Raw genomic sequence first — 20057 nt, 5'->3', positions numbered from 1 at the left:
CAGATGTAACCTTGCTTTGATAAAATAAATTATTCATATAACTCTTTTAGAAGTGAAGTTGTAGTCATTTGTTTTGGGCATGTCATTTTCGAGCCTGAAACCTGAAAAACAGGCTCGGGGCTTAACAGGCTAACAAGTGACATGTAATATAATGTAGTGTAGTGTAGTACTGAGTCCTGCCTGTCAGTCACCACTGAGGGCAGGCCCCGCCCCCTCCTGTCAGTCACAGCTCAGGCCCCGCCCCCTCCTGTCAGTCACAGCTCAGGCCCCGCCCCCTCCTGTCAGTCACAGCTCAGGCCCCGCCCCCTCCTGTCAGTCACAGCTCAGGGCTAGCCTAACCCTTTCTGCAGGTTGAATCTGCTTTTAATTCAAAGTCAAGTTTTAAAGGAGTCACATCTCTGAACAGAGGAGCGGAAGACACACACTCTTGCAGCCGAAAAACAGCTCCTATTCTCGGATACAAACCCCCCAGAGGAGCCCGGTCCAGGTTTGACTTGCAGGTAAGCTTGCTCTTTAATGGTCCTGTTGTCTTCGTTTTCCCCTTACTTTGGTGTTCGCGGTCAAATTTGACCGATCCTGTTTTAACTGCTATTACATTAACACAAAAACCATTAATCATCACCACATTTCATTTAACACCCTTTCAAACTGTAACTATTGTATCAGACTACTGGTATACATGAAAAACTGCAGTAAATATACAAAGAACAGACACTGAACATGTCTTGCGTGTGCCAGGTGTGATCCATGGGGGGGATGGGCACATAAGAGCAGGAAATGTATCAAATAGTTTTCTGTTTGTGTGTGTGTGTGTGTGTGTGTGTGTGTGTGTGTGTGTGTGTGTGTGTGTGTGTGTGTGTGTGCGTGTGTGTGTGTGGGCGTGCATGTGTGTGTGTGTGTGTGTGTGTGTGTGTGTGTGTGTGTGTGTGTGTGTGTGTGTGTGTGGGCGTGGGCGTGGGCGTGCGTGCGTGGGCGCACCTTGCGAACAGAAAGGCAGGCAACTGCTTGGGGCCCCGGACCAGAAGGGGGCCCCCAAAGAAGGTAGATTAAGAAGGTCCACAGCAACGACAACATGAAACACCCTTTAATTTACTGCAACGACATGTCGGGAAACCCCCTCAAGGCGGCCCCATGCATAGCGCGCCGTAAAATGCTGCTTCTTATCTTTAGTTTCGTTCTTCGTTGCCTTGCTCAGCTCCGGGGGAGGGGGGGTGCTGTCGGCAGTGCATGGTGATGAAAAGCTGGTTCGAGGGCCCCCACAGACTCTAGAATCGCCACTGTGTGTGTGCTTGTGTGTGTTTGTATGTTTGTGTGTGATCCATGGGGGGGATGGGCACATAAGAGCAGGAAGTGTGTGTGTGTTATCTGATTCGGATGGTTACTAATTCCTTTTCTTTATGGCGGTTACAAAGTTGACTATTGACTAATCATCCAAAATGCAATGAAAGTGGTGATCAGCTATTTCTATGTTCAAATGTCTCTGTGAAGGATATCATGAAGCCTTAATGCAGTCGAATGTAAAACTAAAAAGTGAGTATTGATGAAAGTAGTAAATCGGTCAGATTTGACCCGAACACAACAGGAAGGTTAACGGTGCTTTAAACCAGACCTCATTGGAAAAACATGCATTATATGATCCTGTAGATGTTTACATGAAAACACACACTCAATAGCATGAGTACAGGAATCTACGGGATCACACCTTTTACTCGGTGTACACACATCACACATACCTGTTAGTATATTCATATTTATACAACTTGTATTCCCACTACTGCTGTTTTCCCGCCTCTAGAGGGACGTTTATTTAGCAATTTATTCAAAATACATGTTTAATAGTGGATAAATGATATGCCGAATTCATCAGAAGTAACCCAAGCAGCTTATTATGAACTATCCTGTCTGAAATCAACACATATCTTGATAAATACCCACGTTTTTGTTAAATATGCAGTAAGTTGAGTGGAGTTTGGTACCTGTGTGCTTGTGAGACACATGGAGGTTGAGCGCGCCGCACAGGTTGTCTGTTAGTTTATGAGGCTATTTATGCTAAATACAGGGCTTCATAGTGGATGGAATATATGCCGAACTCACCAGCATTAACCACAACAGCTTATTAGGAATTAGTTTAGTCTTACATCAAAGTTTATTTGTCATTATACCCACGTTTCCGTTAAATACAGTCATTTGGGTGGAGTTTGGTACATTTTGTGCTTGTGTGTTCAGATTATTAAGCAAATTATTCAAAATACAGAGCTTAATAGTAGATAAAATACTTGCCGAATTCATCAGAACTAACCCAAACAGCTTATTGCGAACTAGTTTAGTCTTACATCAAAGTTTATTTGTCAATATACCCATGTTTTCCTTAAATACTCAGATATTTGGGTGGAGTTTGGTACATTGTGTGGTTTTGTTCGGTCTGGCCTGAATGGAGCCCGGTGGCTCGGCAGGACAGAGATAGCAGTGCTCTGAAACACGTGGTCGACTTTGATAAAGTGGCTAACTTTAGCAACGTCACTTAATGCCATTATCGTAGGAAGTAGTTCTGAAAGTTAGCTGATAGCAGGTTAGCATGGATTCAATCTAGAGAGTTAAACTACATTTTAAAGCGATATGGATTCATTCTGAAGGGTGTTGCTGCTTTTATTGATGCTTTTAACTCGTGAGTAAATAAAAATTATATTTTATTTTTGGTGGCAGATTATGATGAAAATAAATAGACCAATATATTTACTATGCGTGTTGTTTTTCTCCCTGTCCGATTCAGCATGGCAGCCTACGACATTTTGAGAAGAAATAAGACATCCATTGTGGACACTTTGTGTGCAGACCACCCGCGAATCCTCATCAAAGCTCAGGAAAATGAGTTGATAACTCCACGTGAGTACACAAATCTGAAAAGTAACGACAAACTAGATGTAGAGGTCCGCGTTGTGGCGTTGGTGGATAAGATCATGGACAAAGGAGAGGACAGATGCCAAGCCTTCCTGAACCTCCTGCAAACTGATAAGGACATCCAGGAGACTTACCCTAAGCTGAAGAACATACTGGAGAAGGAAAACTGCCTCTTGCCACACCCGGTTCAGGCTTCTTCAGTTGAAAACATCGGTACGTTAACATGCATACAAATGACTAATACGCATGCCAAATGTGTGTTACTGTGAGGTTGACAAATGTTACGTTTGTAAAGTGTCCTTCTGTTTCCCTCTTATTCCCACAGATAATCAGCCAGAAAGCCGAAAGGAGGTGAGATAAGCTAATATTGAAAAAGCACACTTCATGTTAAAATGCATGCATCAGGGTTTTTAGTTAGCCTTTGTAAAAAAGACACAAATAACATACTTATTATCCTGTATTAACTTATATTTTGAAAAAAATGCGTCCAATTTCCAAGATGGCCGTCATTTCCATCCAAGTAAACAGTATTTTTAACATTTTCACCACTTTTGGTTTTGAATTACAGCCAAATTCACAATTTAGAAAGTTCTTCAGAGCTACGTTCTGTCCTTTAAACACATAACGTTACAATGTGGGGCGTATTAGAAAGCACACTGATACTGATGAGAGTCTTCTATGTTAGCAAGCTACCAACACCATGATGTCCCCAGTGTACCTCTACAGTACTACACTCCTACACCCCAACATACCTCCACCACCTACAGCTGCACTGCATGTTGGCTACCCAGTTTTCTATTGGCAGATTATTTAAATGTTATGGTTTAGACAACTTCTGAGTCATTCCTGACGTCTGAATTTTGTTTCTACGTTGTTATTAAATGTATGATTTGACACCAAGTTTGTTTGTTTTGAGCACTTGCTTCCACTTTTGGACTATTTATTAATATATGTAATGATCTGCAGCACTATTTAGCAATGATATCCACATAGCTATTATTCTTCATCAAAAACCTTAAAGTGTAAATATATTAGATTGTGTCCACACAGCCCAGACCTAATCCATTCCAGTTTCATCATGTTGTGTTTGTGTGAAATTGTTTCTGTTGTTTTCAGGACGAGCAGTACGAGTTGAAGAGCCAGCCCACCGGCCTCTGCCTGATCATAAACAACAAAACGTTTCCTGGTGATGGTAAAAAGATACCTGAAAACGTGAGATATGGAACCGATAAAGATGCTGGTACGTTACAGAGTGGACAGATGTATATTATCATCCCGGTGTTGCCTGTTGAAGCCTAACTAGGTTTTATTTCACTGCAGAAAGCTTGGCAGAGGTGTTCAGCTGGCTGGGGTTCAGAGTGCTGATGTGTAAAGACCAAACCAAGGACCAGATGGAGCGAGCGCTGAAATGCTTTGCTTCTCAGTGCGACCTTTCTCAGCTGCAGGAGTTCAAGGTCCAGGAGTGGACTCGCAGCGGATTCACCAAACTTCTAGAGGCTCCTCAGCATGGCGATGCCTTCATCTGCTGTGTTCTCAGTCACGGGCGACAGGGTGTCGTATTGGGGGTTGATAAGCTGCCCCTCCCTATCAAACAAATAAAGAGAATCTTCATGGCAACTCGTCAATCTCCCCTCACTGCCAAGCCCAAAGTGTTCCTGATCCAGGCCTGCCAGGGGGGCCAGGTACATCCTATGGTGGTATCAGACGATCTGCAGGCTGATGACTCTGACTCGACATCCATCCCTCAGGAAGCAGATATTCTAGTTCATTGTTCCACTGTTGAAGATTATTTTTCTATGAGACACCCAGTGGAGGGGAGCTGGTTCATCCAATCTGTCTGTAAGCAGCTAAAAGACGGCTGTGACGGGTAAATGTCAGACTCAACATTAATGATATAGTTATTGAAATATCCAAAAGATTTTGTAGATCTAAATCTGATGATAAGATCGTTAACATATATTTTACCCTCGACTTAATGTGACCATCATGTGATAACATGTTTTTCTACCCCTCATATTTATTTAGGAAGGAAGAAATTGATCCCATACTCCGCCGCGTGAACAATGAAGTAGCCGGGAAACAGACTGTTGTGAAACATGGTCCAACAACGCAGATGGCCGAAATTACGAACACCCTGAGGAAGCGTCTTGTGTTGACTCCTCGCAACTGAAGCCTCATCGCCAAACACACAATACTGTGAGGACCCCTGCTTTACTCTCTCCTGGTGTGTGTGTGTGTGTGTGTGTGTGTGTGTGTGTGTGTGTGTGTGTGTGTGTGTGTGTGTGTGTGTGTGTGTGTGTGTGTGTGTGTGTGTGTGTGTGTGTGTGTGTGTGTGTGTGTGTGTGTGTGTGTGTGTGTGTGTGTGTGTGTGTGTGTGTGTGTGTGTGTGTGTGTGTGTGTGTGTGTGTGTGTGTGTGTGTGTGTGTGTGTGTGTGTGTGTGTGTGTGTGTGTGTGTGTGTGTGTGTGTGTGTGTGTGTGTGTGTGTGTGTGTGTGTGTGTGTGTGTGTGTGTGTGTGTGTGTGTGTGTGTGTGTGTGTGTGTGTGTGTGTGTGTGTGTGTGTGTGTGTGTGTGTGTGTGTGTGTGTGTGTGTGTGTGTGTGTGTGTGTGTGTGGCCCTTTCACCGATCTCCCTTCCTCCCTATCAGCACTGACTGAGGGCACCTGGCCGTCGGCACCTGAGGAGTGAAAGGCCAGAGTCTCTCTCTCTGCTGAGGATCTGTTTGGAGAGCAGCTATCTGATTCATGCTTTGGTTTACCTTCATCTTAGTTTGGCACACACACACACACACACACACACACACACTACTGACTAACACCCCCCATGGTGGTAGCTCTTTAGTTTAGTTGAATGGCTCATAATGAATATCTTCCTTATATCATGTCTGTTGTCGTCATGGCCCAGAGCCAGGCCATGACGACACACAATGTCTGACTTAAAGGGGACCTATCATGCAAAATGCACTTGTGTACGTCTTTTCTACATGAATATGTGTCCCCGGTGTTCCAGGGAACTCACCAAGTGTCAGAAAACACAACCCTCTCTATTTTCCTCCATACCCAAATCTCTAAAAAAGGGGCTGCAACGGATCTGATAAAAACTGATCCAGATTTGAACACTGTCCTGACGTCAGGACGGTGGCGCTACGGCTATTGGGCCAACTCCACCAATCAGGAGAAGACAGCCACGGCCATTGCCGTTCGAAAGCGCTGGAGACGCTGTAGTACATATGCCAGGCCTGTAGATGGTGCTGTTCTCACTGAATCAGCCCTTGCTAAAACAGGGGTAAAAAAGAGCAAATTGAGCGAAATGACTAAAATGCATGATCTGTTTGGTATTTTGAAAAAAATAAGTATAAATATGTCTTATATAGGTATGGTCCTACACTATATTATTATAATATAGCATGATAGGTCCACTTTAAGGAAGTATAATCAACTCGGGGGGGGGGGGGGGTTTCTTAAAATGCATTCTATCTTTTTTATTATTCTTAATCTCTCTATTTCTCTAATCGTCTCTTTGAATAATTGTATTTGATATTGTCACAGATTTTGGTTGCATAATAAATCTGTCTTTATACCCAAAGAATGATGATCACTTGGTCCATGAGTTGGTAACGGGGGGTAGGGGCACATAAGATTTCTCAAGTTATTATTTGTCATACACACACACACACACACGGGATTAATAGAAACATATTTCTTCGGGGGTGCTTTTTACGACAGGCCGGAGGCCTGTACTACGAAGCCGGATGTTCTCTTAGCGGCTAAATTCAGGGAAATCTCTGGGTTTCCGGTCCTACGACGCTGGTTCTCTTTTTAGCGGGCTAGATCTCCATGGTAACTTATGCTGAGCGGCAAACCTGCTCCGGAGCAGGTTTGGTTGCAGGCTAAGAGATCAACTCAGTGAAAGCACCGCCTGCTGACCAATCAGAGCTCCGTGTGCGGAGTTTAAAGCTATCAAGTCATATTACAGGATAGAGGAAATACAGAAAAACTGCCGTTGCAGGAAAGACGGCCGGCAAAAATCACCTGACTGTGTGAACGTGAACATTAATAGAATATCCCCTCCCATCTTCAGAGCAATCTGACTATTATAACATTAGCGTTAAGAAAGCTTACTTAAATATCTGCCACGACATAAGTAACCGGATCAGAGTAACATTAAGTACAGTCCACGGCACTGTGAGTGCAGACGTAGATGTGTCTCATTATCATTCATATCATATCACATCATAATGTATCATATATTTCCTTATCTGAGTCAGCTGAGCCGTATCTGGCCGTGCAACACTCAGTGTCACATACTGTATGCAGAAGTATTATTTTAAGCAACACATTAAGTTGACGAAACACTCGAGTCAAATGTAATTAAAGTCAGATCGTGTCTTGGACGGGGCAGTGATATCATAAACCTGTTAATGTATGCATTCAAACACTTTTTCTGTTACCAGCTGTATTCACCTTGCAGGTGCAGCTATGTGGCTTTGATCCTGGGTAAAGTGTTTAAGTCATGGATGTTTAAAGTTTAACGTCTTCATATTTGTCTAATATTAAAGTTCACTTTTCATTCAGGAAGTATGACGCTGCGCTGTCAGTACGCTTGTCCATGTTTGTGATTGGTCGAATGCTCCAAATACCACCCCTTTCATGTGAACGCGCACCTAACTAGATAGGGCACGGCTGGCTTGAGCGATCCACTTGATAACCAGCGTCGTAGGACCGCTTAGTGCCAGCGCGTATGTTTTGGATTGGGCCAACCGGCTAACTCCAACATATCCAGGTTAGGTTGAACCAGCTTCGTAGTACAGGCCTCTGGTTGCCACGATATGCACCACGATATGCACCCCCTTGCTATCTCTGACAATAAACGTGTCACATTCATGAAACTTGCTCCATGTATTGGTGCTAGTGCTACAACTACACCCTCAAAAGTGCTTGATGCTGGGAGCAACAGAAACACATTTTATCATCCGAGTCAGAAATAATAAAATGATGGAGTGAGGGCTACTCCTGCAACTGCCCAACACATTTACATACACACAGTAATTAATAATACATGTTGAATGAAATGCAGAAATAAAGTGACATATTATCCATACTGAAATAGTGTACACATCAAAGTGTTATCCCACATCAAATAAACATTCATTTTGAAGATTGGAGTCCAGTGACATGTTAAGCAATCAAAGTCAGTGTGTGTCTAGCAAATGAGCTTCTGTCAAGGCTGTTCAATTTGGGGACCGTTGCAACAACTTGTTTCATTTGTCCCCAAGCTGACCAGCCATATCAAGACGACACAACAGATGTTCTACATTAAGGGATACATAAAGGTATAGTTAACCTAAATACAAGTTTGTTCAACACAAAAGTACATTTGAGGTAAATCTTATCATAGTTCTCCCATTTATATCAAATGGACTACCGTTGTCTTCTACAGTGGCATATTGATGTCATACTAAAATATATAAATAAGAGTATCTTAAATTGTAAACATTTATATATGTACATTTAAGTTATTCAAGGTACATAATCATTAGGGATATAAATGTAATTATATATTAAAGTAATATTATAATTGTAATGGTCCATTAGCTAATAATAAGCCATTATTGCTTGTCCATTCAATTACATATTGTGAACATGTCATATTCATCTTTAAATGGTGTAGGCATTTTTATAGGCAAAGTTTAATCTAAGAAACCTCGCAGTCTCCCCATATTATAGCGTAGTACGATCAAGTCAAGAAAGAATGTAATGCAGGTAATTATCTCATATATGCGCACATGTCTGTCTTCTGGATTGCTTTTGCACATTACCAATACAAGCAACTTGCACACGCGCCCCCCATGCGCCCCCCACTCGCCCCCCATGCGCCCCCCACTCGCCCCCCCTGTGGTACAGCCGACAGCTACACCGTGAAGCTTGCTCTGAATTCGGTGTTAAATGGAGAATAATTGTTACCAAATCATTTTCGATTACAAGCATAAAGGCCAGTATCCGCTAGACAGCACGAAGACATTGAACAATGAAATAAGAAGAAAGGGTTCCACTTATGTCCTGGAAGGTGAGTTTTGGATTGATTGTTTAAGTAATCATAGACACCCCGCAAACTTTTGTAAGTCAATATGCGGATTGTATAAGTTTCATTTATTTGATGTCAACGAATATTATAATTTATGTTAAAGAAATATTTTTCCATTTCTTTTAATGTTAAATATTAATACTTCTAAAATTTCCTTTTTTCTTTATTTCTTCATTTAACTAAATATCCAAGAAACGGGACTTTTCTATTTTCTTTTATGAAACGAAAAGATGTCTGATTAAAAAGAGTGCAGTTTTTTTAATTAATTTTCTTATTTTTGGGGCATTTCACGTGTTTTTTGACCCCTTATTATTAGTGAGTATTTTAATTAATTAATCGTATTTTTATAAAATGTTCACTGACAAATCAAGACATTTTATAGAACATTATTTTTCTTTATTTCTTTATTTTAATATATCAATGCAAAATAGATTTTTTTAAAGAAATAACAATAATCTTTGAATTCATATTTGAATGTTTGTGGTATTTGATGTCCTTTCTTGTTGCAGCTGATAGTGGAGACCCAGGGTATGACAACAACTAATATTGATTATGAACTGATATATCTTAAGACATCAAACACATCACCTGGACTAATTAATCAATTATACATGTGGAGTGTTGTACTGAGTCCTGCCTGTCAGTCAGCGCTGAGGGCAGGTCCCGCCCCCTCCTGTCAGTCAGCACTGAGGGCAGGCCCCGCCCCCTCCTGTCAGTCACAGCTCAGTCCCCGCCCCCCCCTGTCAGTCACAGCTCAGGCCCCGCCCCTCCTGTCAGTCACAGCTCAGGCCCCGCCCCTCCTGTCAGTCACAGCTCAGGCCCCGCCCCCTCCTGTTAGTCACAGCTCAGGGCTAGCCCCGCCCCCTCCTGTTAGTCACAGCTCAGGGCAGGCCCCTCCTGTCAGTCACAGCTCAGTCCCCGCCCCCCCTGTCAGTCACAGCTCAGGCCCCGCCCCCTCCTGTTAGTCACAGCTCAGGGCTAGCCCCGCCCCCTCCTGTTAGTCACAGCTCAGGGCAGGCCCCTCCTGTCAGTCATAGCTCAGTCCCCGCCCCCCCTGTCAGTCACAGCTCAGGCCCCGCCCCTCCTGTCAGTCACAGCTCAGGTCCCGCCCCCTCCTATCAGTCACAGCTCAAGGCTAGCCCCGCCCCCTCCTGTCAGTGACAGCTCAGGGCTAGCCCCCTCCTGTTAGTCACAGCTCAGGGCAGGCCCCGCCCCCTCCTGTCAGTGACAGCTCAGGGCTAGCCCCGCCCCTTTCTGCAGGTAGAATCTGCTTTTAATTCAAAGTCAAGTTTTAAAGGAGTCACATCTCTGAACAGTGGAGCGGAAGACACACACTCTTGCAGCCGAAAAACAGCTCCTATTCTCGGATACAAACCCGGTCCAGGTTTTTCTAACGGAGGACTTGATCCAGGTAAGCTTGCTCTTTAATGGTGCTGTTCGTTCCCCCCCCCCCTTACTTTGGTGTTCGCGGTCAAATTTGACCGATCCTGTTTTAACATTAACACAAAAACCATGAATCATCACCACATTTCATTTAACACCCTTTCAAACTGTACATATTGTATCAGACTACTGGTATAGAGTGCCACAGGGCCGCACCCTAAAACCTGGAAGTAAGCTTCTTCCGGTTCCTTCGACAAAAAAGCAATGGTGTGTGTTCAAATGTCTCTGTGAAGGATATCATGAAGCCTTAATGCAGTCTGATGTAAAACTAACAAGTGAGTATTGATGAAAGTAGTAAATCGGTCAGACCCGAACACAACAGGAGGGTTAACGGTGCTTTAAACCAGACCTCATTGGAAAAACATGCATTATATGATCCTGTAGATCAGGGGTACTCAAACTTTTTTATAAAAGGTCCACTTGTGAACTTAATACAAGGTCACTGGTCCGGATCAATGCCAGTAAAGTCCCCCCCCCCCACCCGACCCGAAGCGGAGAAACGAAACTGAAATTAAGAAGCAGTTTCTTGGCGCTCTATGCATGGGGCCGCCTTGAGGGGGTTTCCCGACATGTCGTTGCAGTAAATTAAAGGGTGTTTCATGTTGTCGTTGCTGTGGACCTTCTTAATCTACCTTCTTTGGGGGCCCCCTTCTGGCCCAAGCACTTGCCTGCCTTGCCTGTCGGCAAATGGCGCCCCTGTAATATACACACACATTCAATACATACATACAGTATGGTGGCTTGAACTAGTGGGAGAAATGGCACTGTTTGTCTGTAGCCAATGCCTTGAACCTCGGCAAAAAAGGCATTAGAAGCAGAAAGAAGAAAGTCAAGGTAAACTTGCGGTTAACTTGCGGACACAAGTAAATATATATGCACGTTCATTCTCACAATGCGTCAGACACAAGACGCGCGTACACAATGATGTACATTAAAGGTGGGGTAGGTAAGTTTGAGAAACCGGCTCGAGATCGCTAGAATTTGAAAATACACAACCGGAGAAAATCTGCCACTTCCTCACAGAGCCCCTCCTCCAACACACACGAACGTGCACATAACCAATGAGGGCACGAGATAAGTTTGTGAACAGATGGAAGGCTGACAGGCAGGTAGGCCATCCAGTTATTTTAGCCGGGCCGGCTCAGATGATTGGTCGTGCTTTTTACAGTACTACAGCTTCCACTGATGACATTTTTTTATGGATTTTTTGTCAAAGGACTTAAGATATTCATTGCTATCGGGATGTTAAGAGCATTCCATGGAATATAACAACAAGTGTATCTCGAGCCGGTTTCTCAAACTTACCTACCCCACCTTTAATTTATCAGAATCAGATTTTTTTATTTTTTTTTTATTTAATTTTTTTTAATTTTTTATAATGGGACACAGGGTTCGGTCCGGATTGATTTGCAGTTCGGTCCGTATCCGGACCTTGGTCTGGAGTTTGAGAAGCCCTGCTGTAGATGTTTACATGAAAACACACACTCAATAGCATGAGTACAGGAATCTACGGGATCACATCTTTTACTCGGTGTACACACATCACACATACCTGTTAGTATATTCATATTTATACAACTTGTATTCCCACTACTGCTGTTTTCCCGCCTCTTTAGAGGGACGTTTATTTAGCAATTTATTCAAAATACATGTTTAATAGTGGATAAATGATATGCCGAATTCATCAGAAGTAACCAAGACAGCTTATTATGAACTAACCTGTCTGAAATCAACACATATCTTGATAAATACCCACGTTTTTGTTAAATATACAGTAAGTTGAGCGGAGTTTGGTACCTGTGTGCTCGTGAGACACATGGAGGTTGAGCGCGCCGCATAGGTTGTCTGTTAGTTTATGAGGCTATTTATGCTAAATACAGAGCTTAATAGTGGATATAATACTTGCCGAACTCACCAGCATTAACAGCTTATTAGGAACTAGTTTAGTTTTAAATCAAAGTTTATTTGTCATTATACCCACGTTTTCCTTAAATACTCAGATATTTGGGTGGAGTTTGGTACATTGTGTGGTTTTGTTCGGCCTGGCCTGAATGGAGCCCGGTGGCTCGGCAGGACAGAGATAGCAGTGCTCTGAAACATGTGGTCGACTTTGATAAAGTGGCTAACTTTAGCAACGTCACTTAATGCCATTATCGTAGGAAGTAGTTCTGAAAGTTAGCTGATAGCAGGTTAGCATGGATTCAATCTAGAGAGTTAAACTACATTTTAAAGCGATATGGATTCATTCTGAAGGGTGTTGCTGCTTTTATTGATGCTTTTAACTCGTGAGTAAATAAAAAAATGATATTTTATTTTTGGTGCCAGATTATGATGAAAAAAAATAGACCAATATATTTACTATGCGTGTTGTTTTTCTCCCTGTCAGATTCAGCATGGCAGCCTACGACATTTTGAGAAGTAATAAGATATCCATTGTGGACACTTTGTGTGCATACGACAGGCTAATCCTCAACAAAGCTTATGAAAAGAAGTTGATGACTGCACGCGAGTACAACAAACTGAGAAGCATCAAGAAACTAGATGCAGAGGGCCAGGTTGGTGAATAAGATCATGAACAAAGGAGAGTGGGCCTGCCAAGCCTTCCTGAAGCTCCTGCAAACTGATGAGGCTATCCAGAAGACTTACCCTGAGCTGGAGAACATACTGGAGGTGAGATAACCTATTATTTAAAAAGCACACTTCATGTTAAAATGCTTGCGTCAGGGTTTTTAGTTAGCCTTTGTAAAAAAGACACCTTTAACATCCTTATTATCCTGTATTGACTTACATTTTGAAATAAATGCGGCCAATTTCCAAGATGGCCGTCATTTCCATCCAAGTAAACAGTATTTTAACATTTTCACCACTTTTGGTTTTGAATTACAGCCAAATTCACAATTTAGAAAGTTTTTCAGAGCTACGTTCTGTCCTTTAAACACAGAACGTTACAATGTGGGGCGTATTAGAAAGCACACTGATACTGATGAGAGTCTTCTATGTTAGCAAGCTACCAACACCATGATGTCCCCAGTGTACCTCTACAGTACTACACTCCTACACCCCAACATACCTGCACCACCTACAGCTGCACTGCATGTTGGCTACCCAGTTTTCTATTGGCAGATTATTTAAATGTTATGGTTTAGACAACTTCTGAGTCATTCCAGAGGCCTGTACTATGAAGCCGGATGTTCTCTTAGCTAACTTCAGGGTAAACTCTGGGTTTCCGGTCCTACGACGCTGGTTCTCTTTTTAGCGGGCTAGATCTCCATGGTAACTTATGCTGAGCGGCTAACCTGGTCCGGAGCAGGTTAGGTTGCAGGCTAAGAGATCGCTGACCAATCAGAGCTCAGTGTGCGGAGTTTAAAGCGATCAAGTCATATTACAGAGGAAATACAGAAAGACGGCCGGCAAAAATCACCGACTGTGTGAACGTGAACATTAATAGAATATCCCCTCCCATCTTCAGAGCAATCTGACTATTATAATATTAGCGTTAAGAAAGCTTACTTAAATATCTGCCACAACATAAGTAACCGGATCAGAGTAACATTAAGTACAGTCCGCGGCACTGTGAGTGCAGACGTCGATGTGTCCCATTATCATTCATATCATATCACATCATAATGTATCATATATCTCCTTATCTGAGTCAGCTGAGCCGTATCTGGCCGTGCAACACTCACAGTGTCACATACTGGATGCAGAAGTATTATTTTAAGCAACACATTAAATTGACGAAACACTGGAGTCAAATGTAATTAAAGTCAGATCGTGTCTTAGACGGGGCAGTGATATCATAAACCTGTTAATGTACGCATTCAAACACTTTCTCTGTTACCAGCTGTATTCACCTTGCAGGTGCAGCTATGTGGCTTTTATCCTGGATAAAGTGTTTAAAGGGCCCATGTCATGGCCATTTCCACTGATCATAATTACATTGTTGAGGTATACTAAAATAGATTTATACTGTGCAATTTTCCAAACTCACATTGGTTTCGCATACAGCATCTCTGTCAAGCATGTGTATTCAGCAGTATTCACTTTCTCCACTAAACGACTCGTTGGAGCTCTTGCCCCCCCCTCCCTGTGAGCCTAGTGTGCTCCGATTGGTCAGCTCGGCCACTCGTTCTGATTAGTCAACCACCAGAGAGGCTGCGCCCATGTCAGTGCTTTTCCCGGCTGCTCTCAGCGTAACATCAGTCTTATCATGGCGTCGGTACAGCCGTATATTTTATATACATATATATTTTTAACTGTTGTTATAGAAGAGTGTGACGGCCTCAGGGCCTTTGTCTTACGGTGGGGTGGAGCTGAAGAGGGTAATCAGCGCGATCACGGACACCTCCGTAGCCGGTGCTATTAATCCCAGCGGCCCGGAGTCTCTCTCCAAAGCGGCTGCAGAAGTACGAACTGAGCGACCCTCTCCCCTCGACCACCTGTCTCTGCATTTACTACAATAAATGTGCCGTGGTTTTGTAAACTCGTGTATGTCTCCTTGTCTTTCCGTTGTGGCCTACGAGCTACTCTCATAACAAAGAGTAAGTTATTTTTACCCGTTATAAACTACTACTGTTTGATGAGAAATCAAATCATGGTTTGCTATATATGAATTCAGGGAAGAAAGGATAGGCCTACTAAGTATTTCCATTAAACTTTATTTTTAGAAATGTACAAAATGAACATAAATATACATATATACACGGTATATCATCCATTCCTCCTCCTCGCATCTTGCCTGCGCACAGTCGGTGCGGTGCCTTTTAGCACCCTCAGTAGTAGTAGAATCCCTTCCCCGTCATGGATTGTCCGCCAGGATCTGGCTGGACGAAATCAAATGCAAATCACAAAATATTAGAGAAACTTAGTTGTTTTAGATTCGTTAGTAGTAGTTGTGTAATGAACAGCTTGCCTGCTAATATGCTAACCTAGCTTTGTTTACCTTGGTAGCTAACACGATATGAACGTTAGCTTGGAGGAAAGGCAACTATAATGCAGTGTAATAAAACTACTATGAACAAAAGCTAGTGGTTCATATTAGGCTAGCAATAACGTGTTTATAATTGCAATCGTATACGGGTATTCTGCTACGTTCGGTCATACAATGTAACTTGCATGAATACATTGTTTTGCGCTAGCATACAGCTAGCCTCGTTAGCTACATGCAGTATATGTACGGTCACAATGTACGGTAAATCACAGTACAGTATACTGTATGAGTATTCCGTGTGTGTGACTGCAGACATTCTCCTGCCATGACAAACATGTAAGGCCATCTGCTGACATTGTAGTTGATATATTTAAACGCTAGCAACGTAGCATCACAAAAATGTTTTTCTGACCGAAACTAGCTCTAGCTCCGTGTGTTAGATCGCTACGCCAGCTATAATGTAATTACGTTTCGCGACTGACCGGCAAATCACCCGGAGTATACTGTCAATAGGTATTTTGTGTGTGAATGCAGACATTCTCCTGCTATGAGATACATGTATGCAAGGCCATCTGCTGATATTAGAGTTGATATATGGAAACTCTAGCAACTTAGTTAGCACTGTGTCAATGGCTTAGCAGTCCAACACAGTTTACACATTTAAACAGTCTTGTTTGATAAATACACAAATAACAATGCAAACTTACAGGTTGTATACCCAGATCTTCCCCTGCTCCAAACGGTCCAAACAAGCTGTGCATATCCGGCCTCAAACTGGGCAATGTTTTGGAAGCTTTCGTCTGTGAAATGCCGGTTCTTCGAACCTCTGGAGGAGGAACACGACGCTGCTGGTGTGGCCATAGCTCTTCGGGATTGGTCCATTTCGTTCCGGGTACCGCATGACATCAGGCGGTACCCGGAACTAAATGGAAGACTCAAATGGGCAGTGACGTATCTCCAACGAGGCGTTTTGGGGAGGTATTTTCTGTGTTAGAGTTTTACTCGCTACAGGGTGTACTTTGAGGGTTTTGACTCTGCACACCGTTTACATGCATAAAAACCTTCATAACACACAAGGGGACGGGTAATAACCGGAAAAGCATGACATGGGAGCTTTAAGTCATGGATGTTTAAAGTTTAACTTCTTCATATTTGACTAATATTAAAGTTCACTTTTCATTCAGGAAGTATGACGCTGCGCTGTCAGTGCGCTTCTCCATGTTTGTGATTGGTCGAATGCTCCAGATACCACCCCTTTCATGTGAACGCGCACCTAACTAGATAGGACACGGCTGGCTTGAGTTAACGAGTTGTATAACCAGCGTCGTAGTACAGTTTAGCGAGAGCGCGTATGTTTTGGATTGGGCCAACCGGCTAACTCCAACATATCCAGGTTAGGTTGAACCAGCTTCGTAGTACAGGCCTCTGACGTCTGAATTTTGTTTCTACGTTGTTATTACATTTATGATTTGACACCAAGATCAATTATTGAGCAAGTGAAAGTGATTTAATGGCAAAAAGGACATTTCCATCATTGGTGACCATCCTGAACATTGCCTCCATCTTTGGAGTGGCAAGCGGGCTTTTTCAAAAGAGTCAACTCAAAGGAGTTTGTTTTGAGTACTTGCTTCCACTTTTGGACTATTTATTAATATATTTAATGATCTGCAGCACTATTTAGCAATGATATCCACATAGCTATTATTCTTCATCAAAAACCTTAAAGTGTAAATATATTAGATTGTGTCCACACAGCCCAGACCTAATCCATTCCAGTTTCATCATGTTGTGTTTGTGTGAAATTGTTTCTGTTGTTTTCAGGATGAGCAGTACGAGTTGAAGAGCCAGCCCACCGGCCTCTGCCTGATCATAAACAACAAAACGTTTGTTAGTGGTAAACCGAGACGTGGAACCGATAAAGATGCTGGTACGTTACAGAGTTGACAGATGTATATTATCATCCCGGTGTTGCCTGTTGAAGCCTAACTAGGTTTTATTTCACTGCAGAAAGCTTGGGAAAGGTGTTCACCTGGCTGGGGTTCAGAGTGCTGATGTGTAAAGACCAAACCAAGGACCAGATGGAGCGAGCGCTGAAATGCTTTGCTTCTCAGTGCGACCTTTCTCAGCTGCAGGAGGTCCAGGTCCAGGAGTGGACTGGAAGCAGATTCACCGAACTTCTAGAGGCTCCTCAGCATGGCGATGCCTTCATCTGCTATCTTCTCAGTCACGGGGGAAAGGGTGTGGTATTTGGGGTTGATAGGAAGCCCCTCCCTATCAAACAAATAACGAGAATCTTCATGGCAACTCCTCAATCTCCCCTCACTGCCAAGCCCAAAGTGTTCCTGATCCAGGCCTGCCAGGGGGACCAGATACATCCTAAGGTGGTATCAGACGATCCTATGGTGTTATTATAGGGTCTGCAGGCTGATAGCTCTCGCTCAACACGGCAGGCTGATGACTCTGACTCGAAATTCATCCCTCAGGAAGCAGATTTTCTAGTTCATACTGCCATCTGTCTGTAAGCAGCTAATAGAGGGCTGTCAGAGGTGAATGTCAGACTCAACATTAATTATATAGTTATTGAAATATCCAAAAGATTTTGTAGATCTAAATCTGATGTTAAAATCGTTAACATATATTTTACCCTCGACTTAATGTGACCATCATGTGATAACATGTTTTTCTACCCCTCATATTTATTTAGGAATGAAGAAATTGAAGTCATACTCCGCCGCGTGAACAAGGAAGTAGCCAGGAAAAACAGTGTTTTGAGATGTGGTCCGGAGTCTGGTACGAGCTGTGGTCCAACAACGCAGATGCCTGCAATTTGGCACACCCTGAGGAAGCGTCTTGTGTTGACTCCTCGCAACTGAAGCCTCATCGCCAAACACACAATACTGTGAGGACCCCTGCTTTACTCTCTCCTGGTGTGTGTGTGTGTGTGTGTGTGTGTGTGTGTGTGTGTGTGTGTGTGTGTGTGTGTGTGTGTGTGTGTGTGTGTGTGTGTGTGTGTGTGTGTGTGTGTGTGTGTGTGTGTGTGTGTGTGTGTGTGTGTGTGTGTGTGTGGCCCTTTAACGATCTCCCTTCCTCCCTATCAGCACTGACTGAGGGCACCTGGCCGTCGGCACCTGAGGAGTGAAAGGCCCGAGCCAGAGTCTCTCTCTCTGCTGAGGATCTGTTTGGAGAGCAGCTATCTGATTCATGCTTTGGTTTACCTTCATCTTAGTTTGGCATTTGTTGAGATCTCCATATCAGGTTGAATAATTAAAACGAAAGTTAGTTATAATCAAATATAATCAATTATATTCTTGTATAACCCAAAATGAAAATGCTTCATATTTTATGATTTTCTATATTTACAGTATAAACAAAACACAAGTGGTTTGTTAAGTTGAGTGTGTAAGGCCTATAATGGTTTATAGGTGTCACTGATAAGAAGGCAGTTTCTTCCCTCTTCCCTCACAGCAGTACACAGGGAGGGGGGCTCCTGACTTTTTGGAGATAGACTGAGGCCCAAAAAGGTGGTTTTGTCATAACCGAGAATAATGTTTTAGTTCTGTACATTTGAGGTCATGAACTTTTGTTACATAAGCCTGAGGAGGTGTGTATTGGGTTTGTCTGCCCTGTGTTGAGCTTTAAAACACTGGGTTAGAGAGGGAGAGCTTCAGAGCTGGGTTTTTGCTCTCTGTAAGGTTCTCTCAAACTTGGTAAATATCTCTCGAATTTCTTTGTTGAATGCTGAGTGAATTTCTTTGTGAAATGAGTGGAATGAATTAATGTTTGTTGAATGATAGTACCCTGCCACCTGTGAGGAAAGGTCCTCTGAATTCATGCTGGACATACGTGTACGTGAATTGATTTGTTGAATGAAAGTTTGAATGTGCTTTTTATTATCACTGGTCATTTATGAGGAAATGCCTCTAAATTCTATCGGGAGATTTTAAATGTCACAACTGAATTGGGCAGTTGAAGTTACAAATGATGGTAATAAATGTAAAACTGTGAATTGAGGTTTCACATTAGAACATGATCACAGCATGATATGTTTAGTAGGATTATAATGTTGTAACAAGAGAAGGTAAAAACCCTGTATAAGTGTGGACCTATTTTTCTTCAAATAAACTGATCCCACCTTTTGGATTGGGACAACTTAAAAGACATCTGCGCTCTCCTCTCCTGCTTCAAAGGTAAGATTGCACACTGCCACACTCACACTTAGGTAGGGCCACACCTCATTACTGATATCAAAATCCTTCGGGATCGCTTAAACAGATTTAGGGGGTCGTCTGAATTGAAACAGCAGTTAATTGAACCTGGTTCTTCAGGAGTTAATAGAGGTGAGATCTTGCTGACGTTGGTGGATCTGAGCAAAGCAGTAAACTTACATAGACTCAATAACTTCGGTTAGGTTCATTAGTAGGTCTGAGTAATTTAAGTTCGGAATAAATTATCGGATGACAGTAGTTATACTGATCCCGCTTCCATCACATAAGTATGCATACAAAGTGACAGGTCCCCCACTAATTATGCTAATGTGATATCCTTTGATGTGAGGGGTGAGGTGTTGTAACATGTAGGTGTGATATTCCCCCTTGTAGTAGATCCTTTGTTGTCTAATCTAATTAGCCTTTGATGTCTGCCCCTTTGTTGTCTAATCTAATTACCCTTTGATGTCTGTCCTTTGATGTGAGGGTGGTGAGGTG

At 42.8% G+C, this 20057-nt stretch overlaps 2 protein-coding genes across 4 annotated transcripts; both read left to right on the top strand.

Moving 5' to 3' along the window:
• The first annotated feature begins 363 nt into the window (after window positions 1–363).
• LOC117470607 (caspase-10-like) lies at window positions 364–18576 on the top strand. Of its 2 annotated transcripts, XM_034115418.1 has the most exons (7): window positions 364–487; window positions 10366–10392; window positions 12811–13094; window positions 17176–17281; window positions 17362–17900; window positions 18059–18253; window positions 18453–18576. In XM_034115418.1, the coding sequence occupies exons 3-5, from the start codon at window positions 12966–12968 to the stop codon at window positions 17766–17768; spliced, it is 642 nt and encodes a 213-aa protein (XP_033971309.1). In that variant the 5' UTR covers window positions 364–487; window positions 10366–10392; window positions 12811–12965; the 3' UTR covers window positions 17769–17900; window positions 18059–18253; window positions 18453–18576. The 2 variants fall into 2 exon arrangements, with proteins under 2 accessions (XP_033971309.1, XP_033971308.1); XM_034115417.1 differs by having other exon boundaries at window positions 17362–18253.
• Window positions 418–5876, top strand: LOC117470606 (caspase-3-like). Of its 2 annotated transcripts, none has more exons than XM_034115415.1 (7): window positions 418–500; window positions 2771–3111; window positions 3224–3249; window positions 4015–4138; window positions 4219–4765; window positions 4924–5094; window positions 5545–5876. In XM_034115415.1, the coding sequence occupies exons 2-6, from the start codon at window positions 2772–2774 to the stop codon at window positions 5066–5068; spliced, it is 1182 nt and encodes a 393-aa protein (XP_033971306.1). In that variant the 5' UTR covers window positions 418–500; window position 2771; the 3' UTR covers window positions 5069–5094; window positions 5545–5876. The 2 variants fall into 2 exon arrangements, with proteins under 2 accessions (XP_033971306.1, XP_033971307.1); XM_034115416.1 differs by lacking the exon at window positions 418–500 and adding an exon at window positions 2268–2665.
• Window positions 18577–20057: the final 1481 nt, after the last annotated feature.

The sequence above is a fragment of the Trematomus bernacchii genome, unplaced genomic scaffold (genome assembly GCF_902827165.1).
Source record: "Trematomus bernacchii unplaced genomic scaffold, fTreBer1.1, whole genome shotgun sequence".
Taxonomy (NCBI): domain Eukaryota; kingdom Metazoa; phylum Chordata; class Actinopteri; order Perciformes; family Nototheniidae; genus Trematomus; species Trematomus bernacchii.
This window is presented reverse-complemented; position numbering and strand designations above follow the sequence as displayed.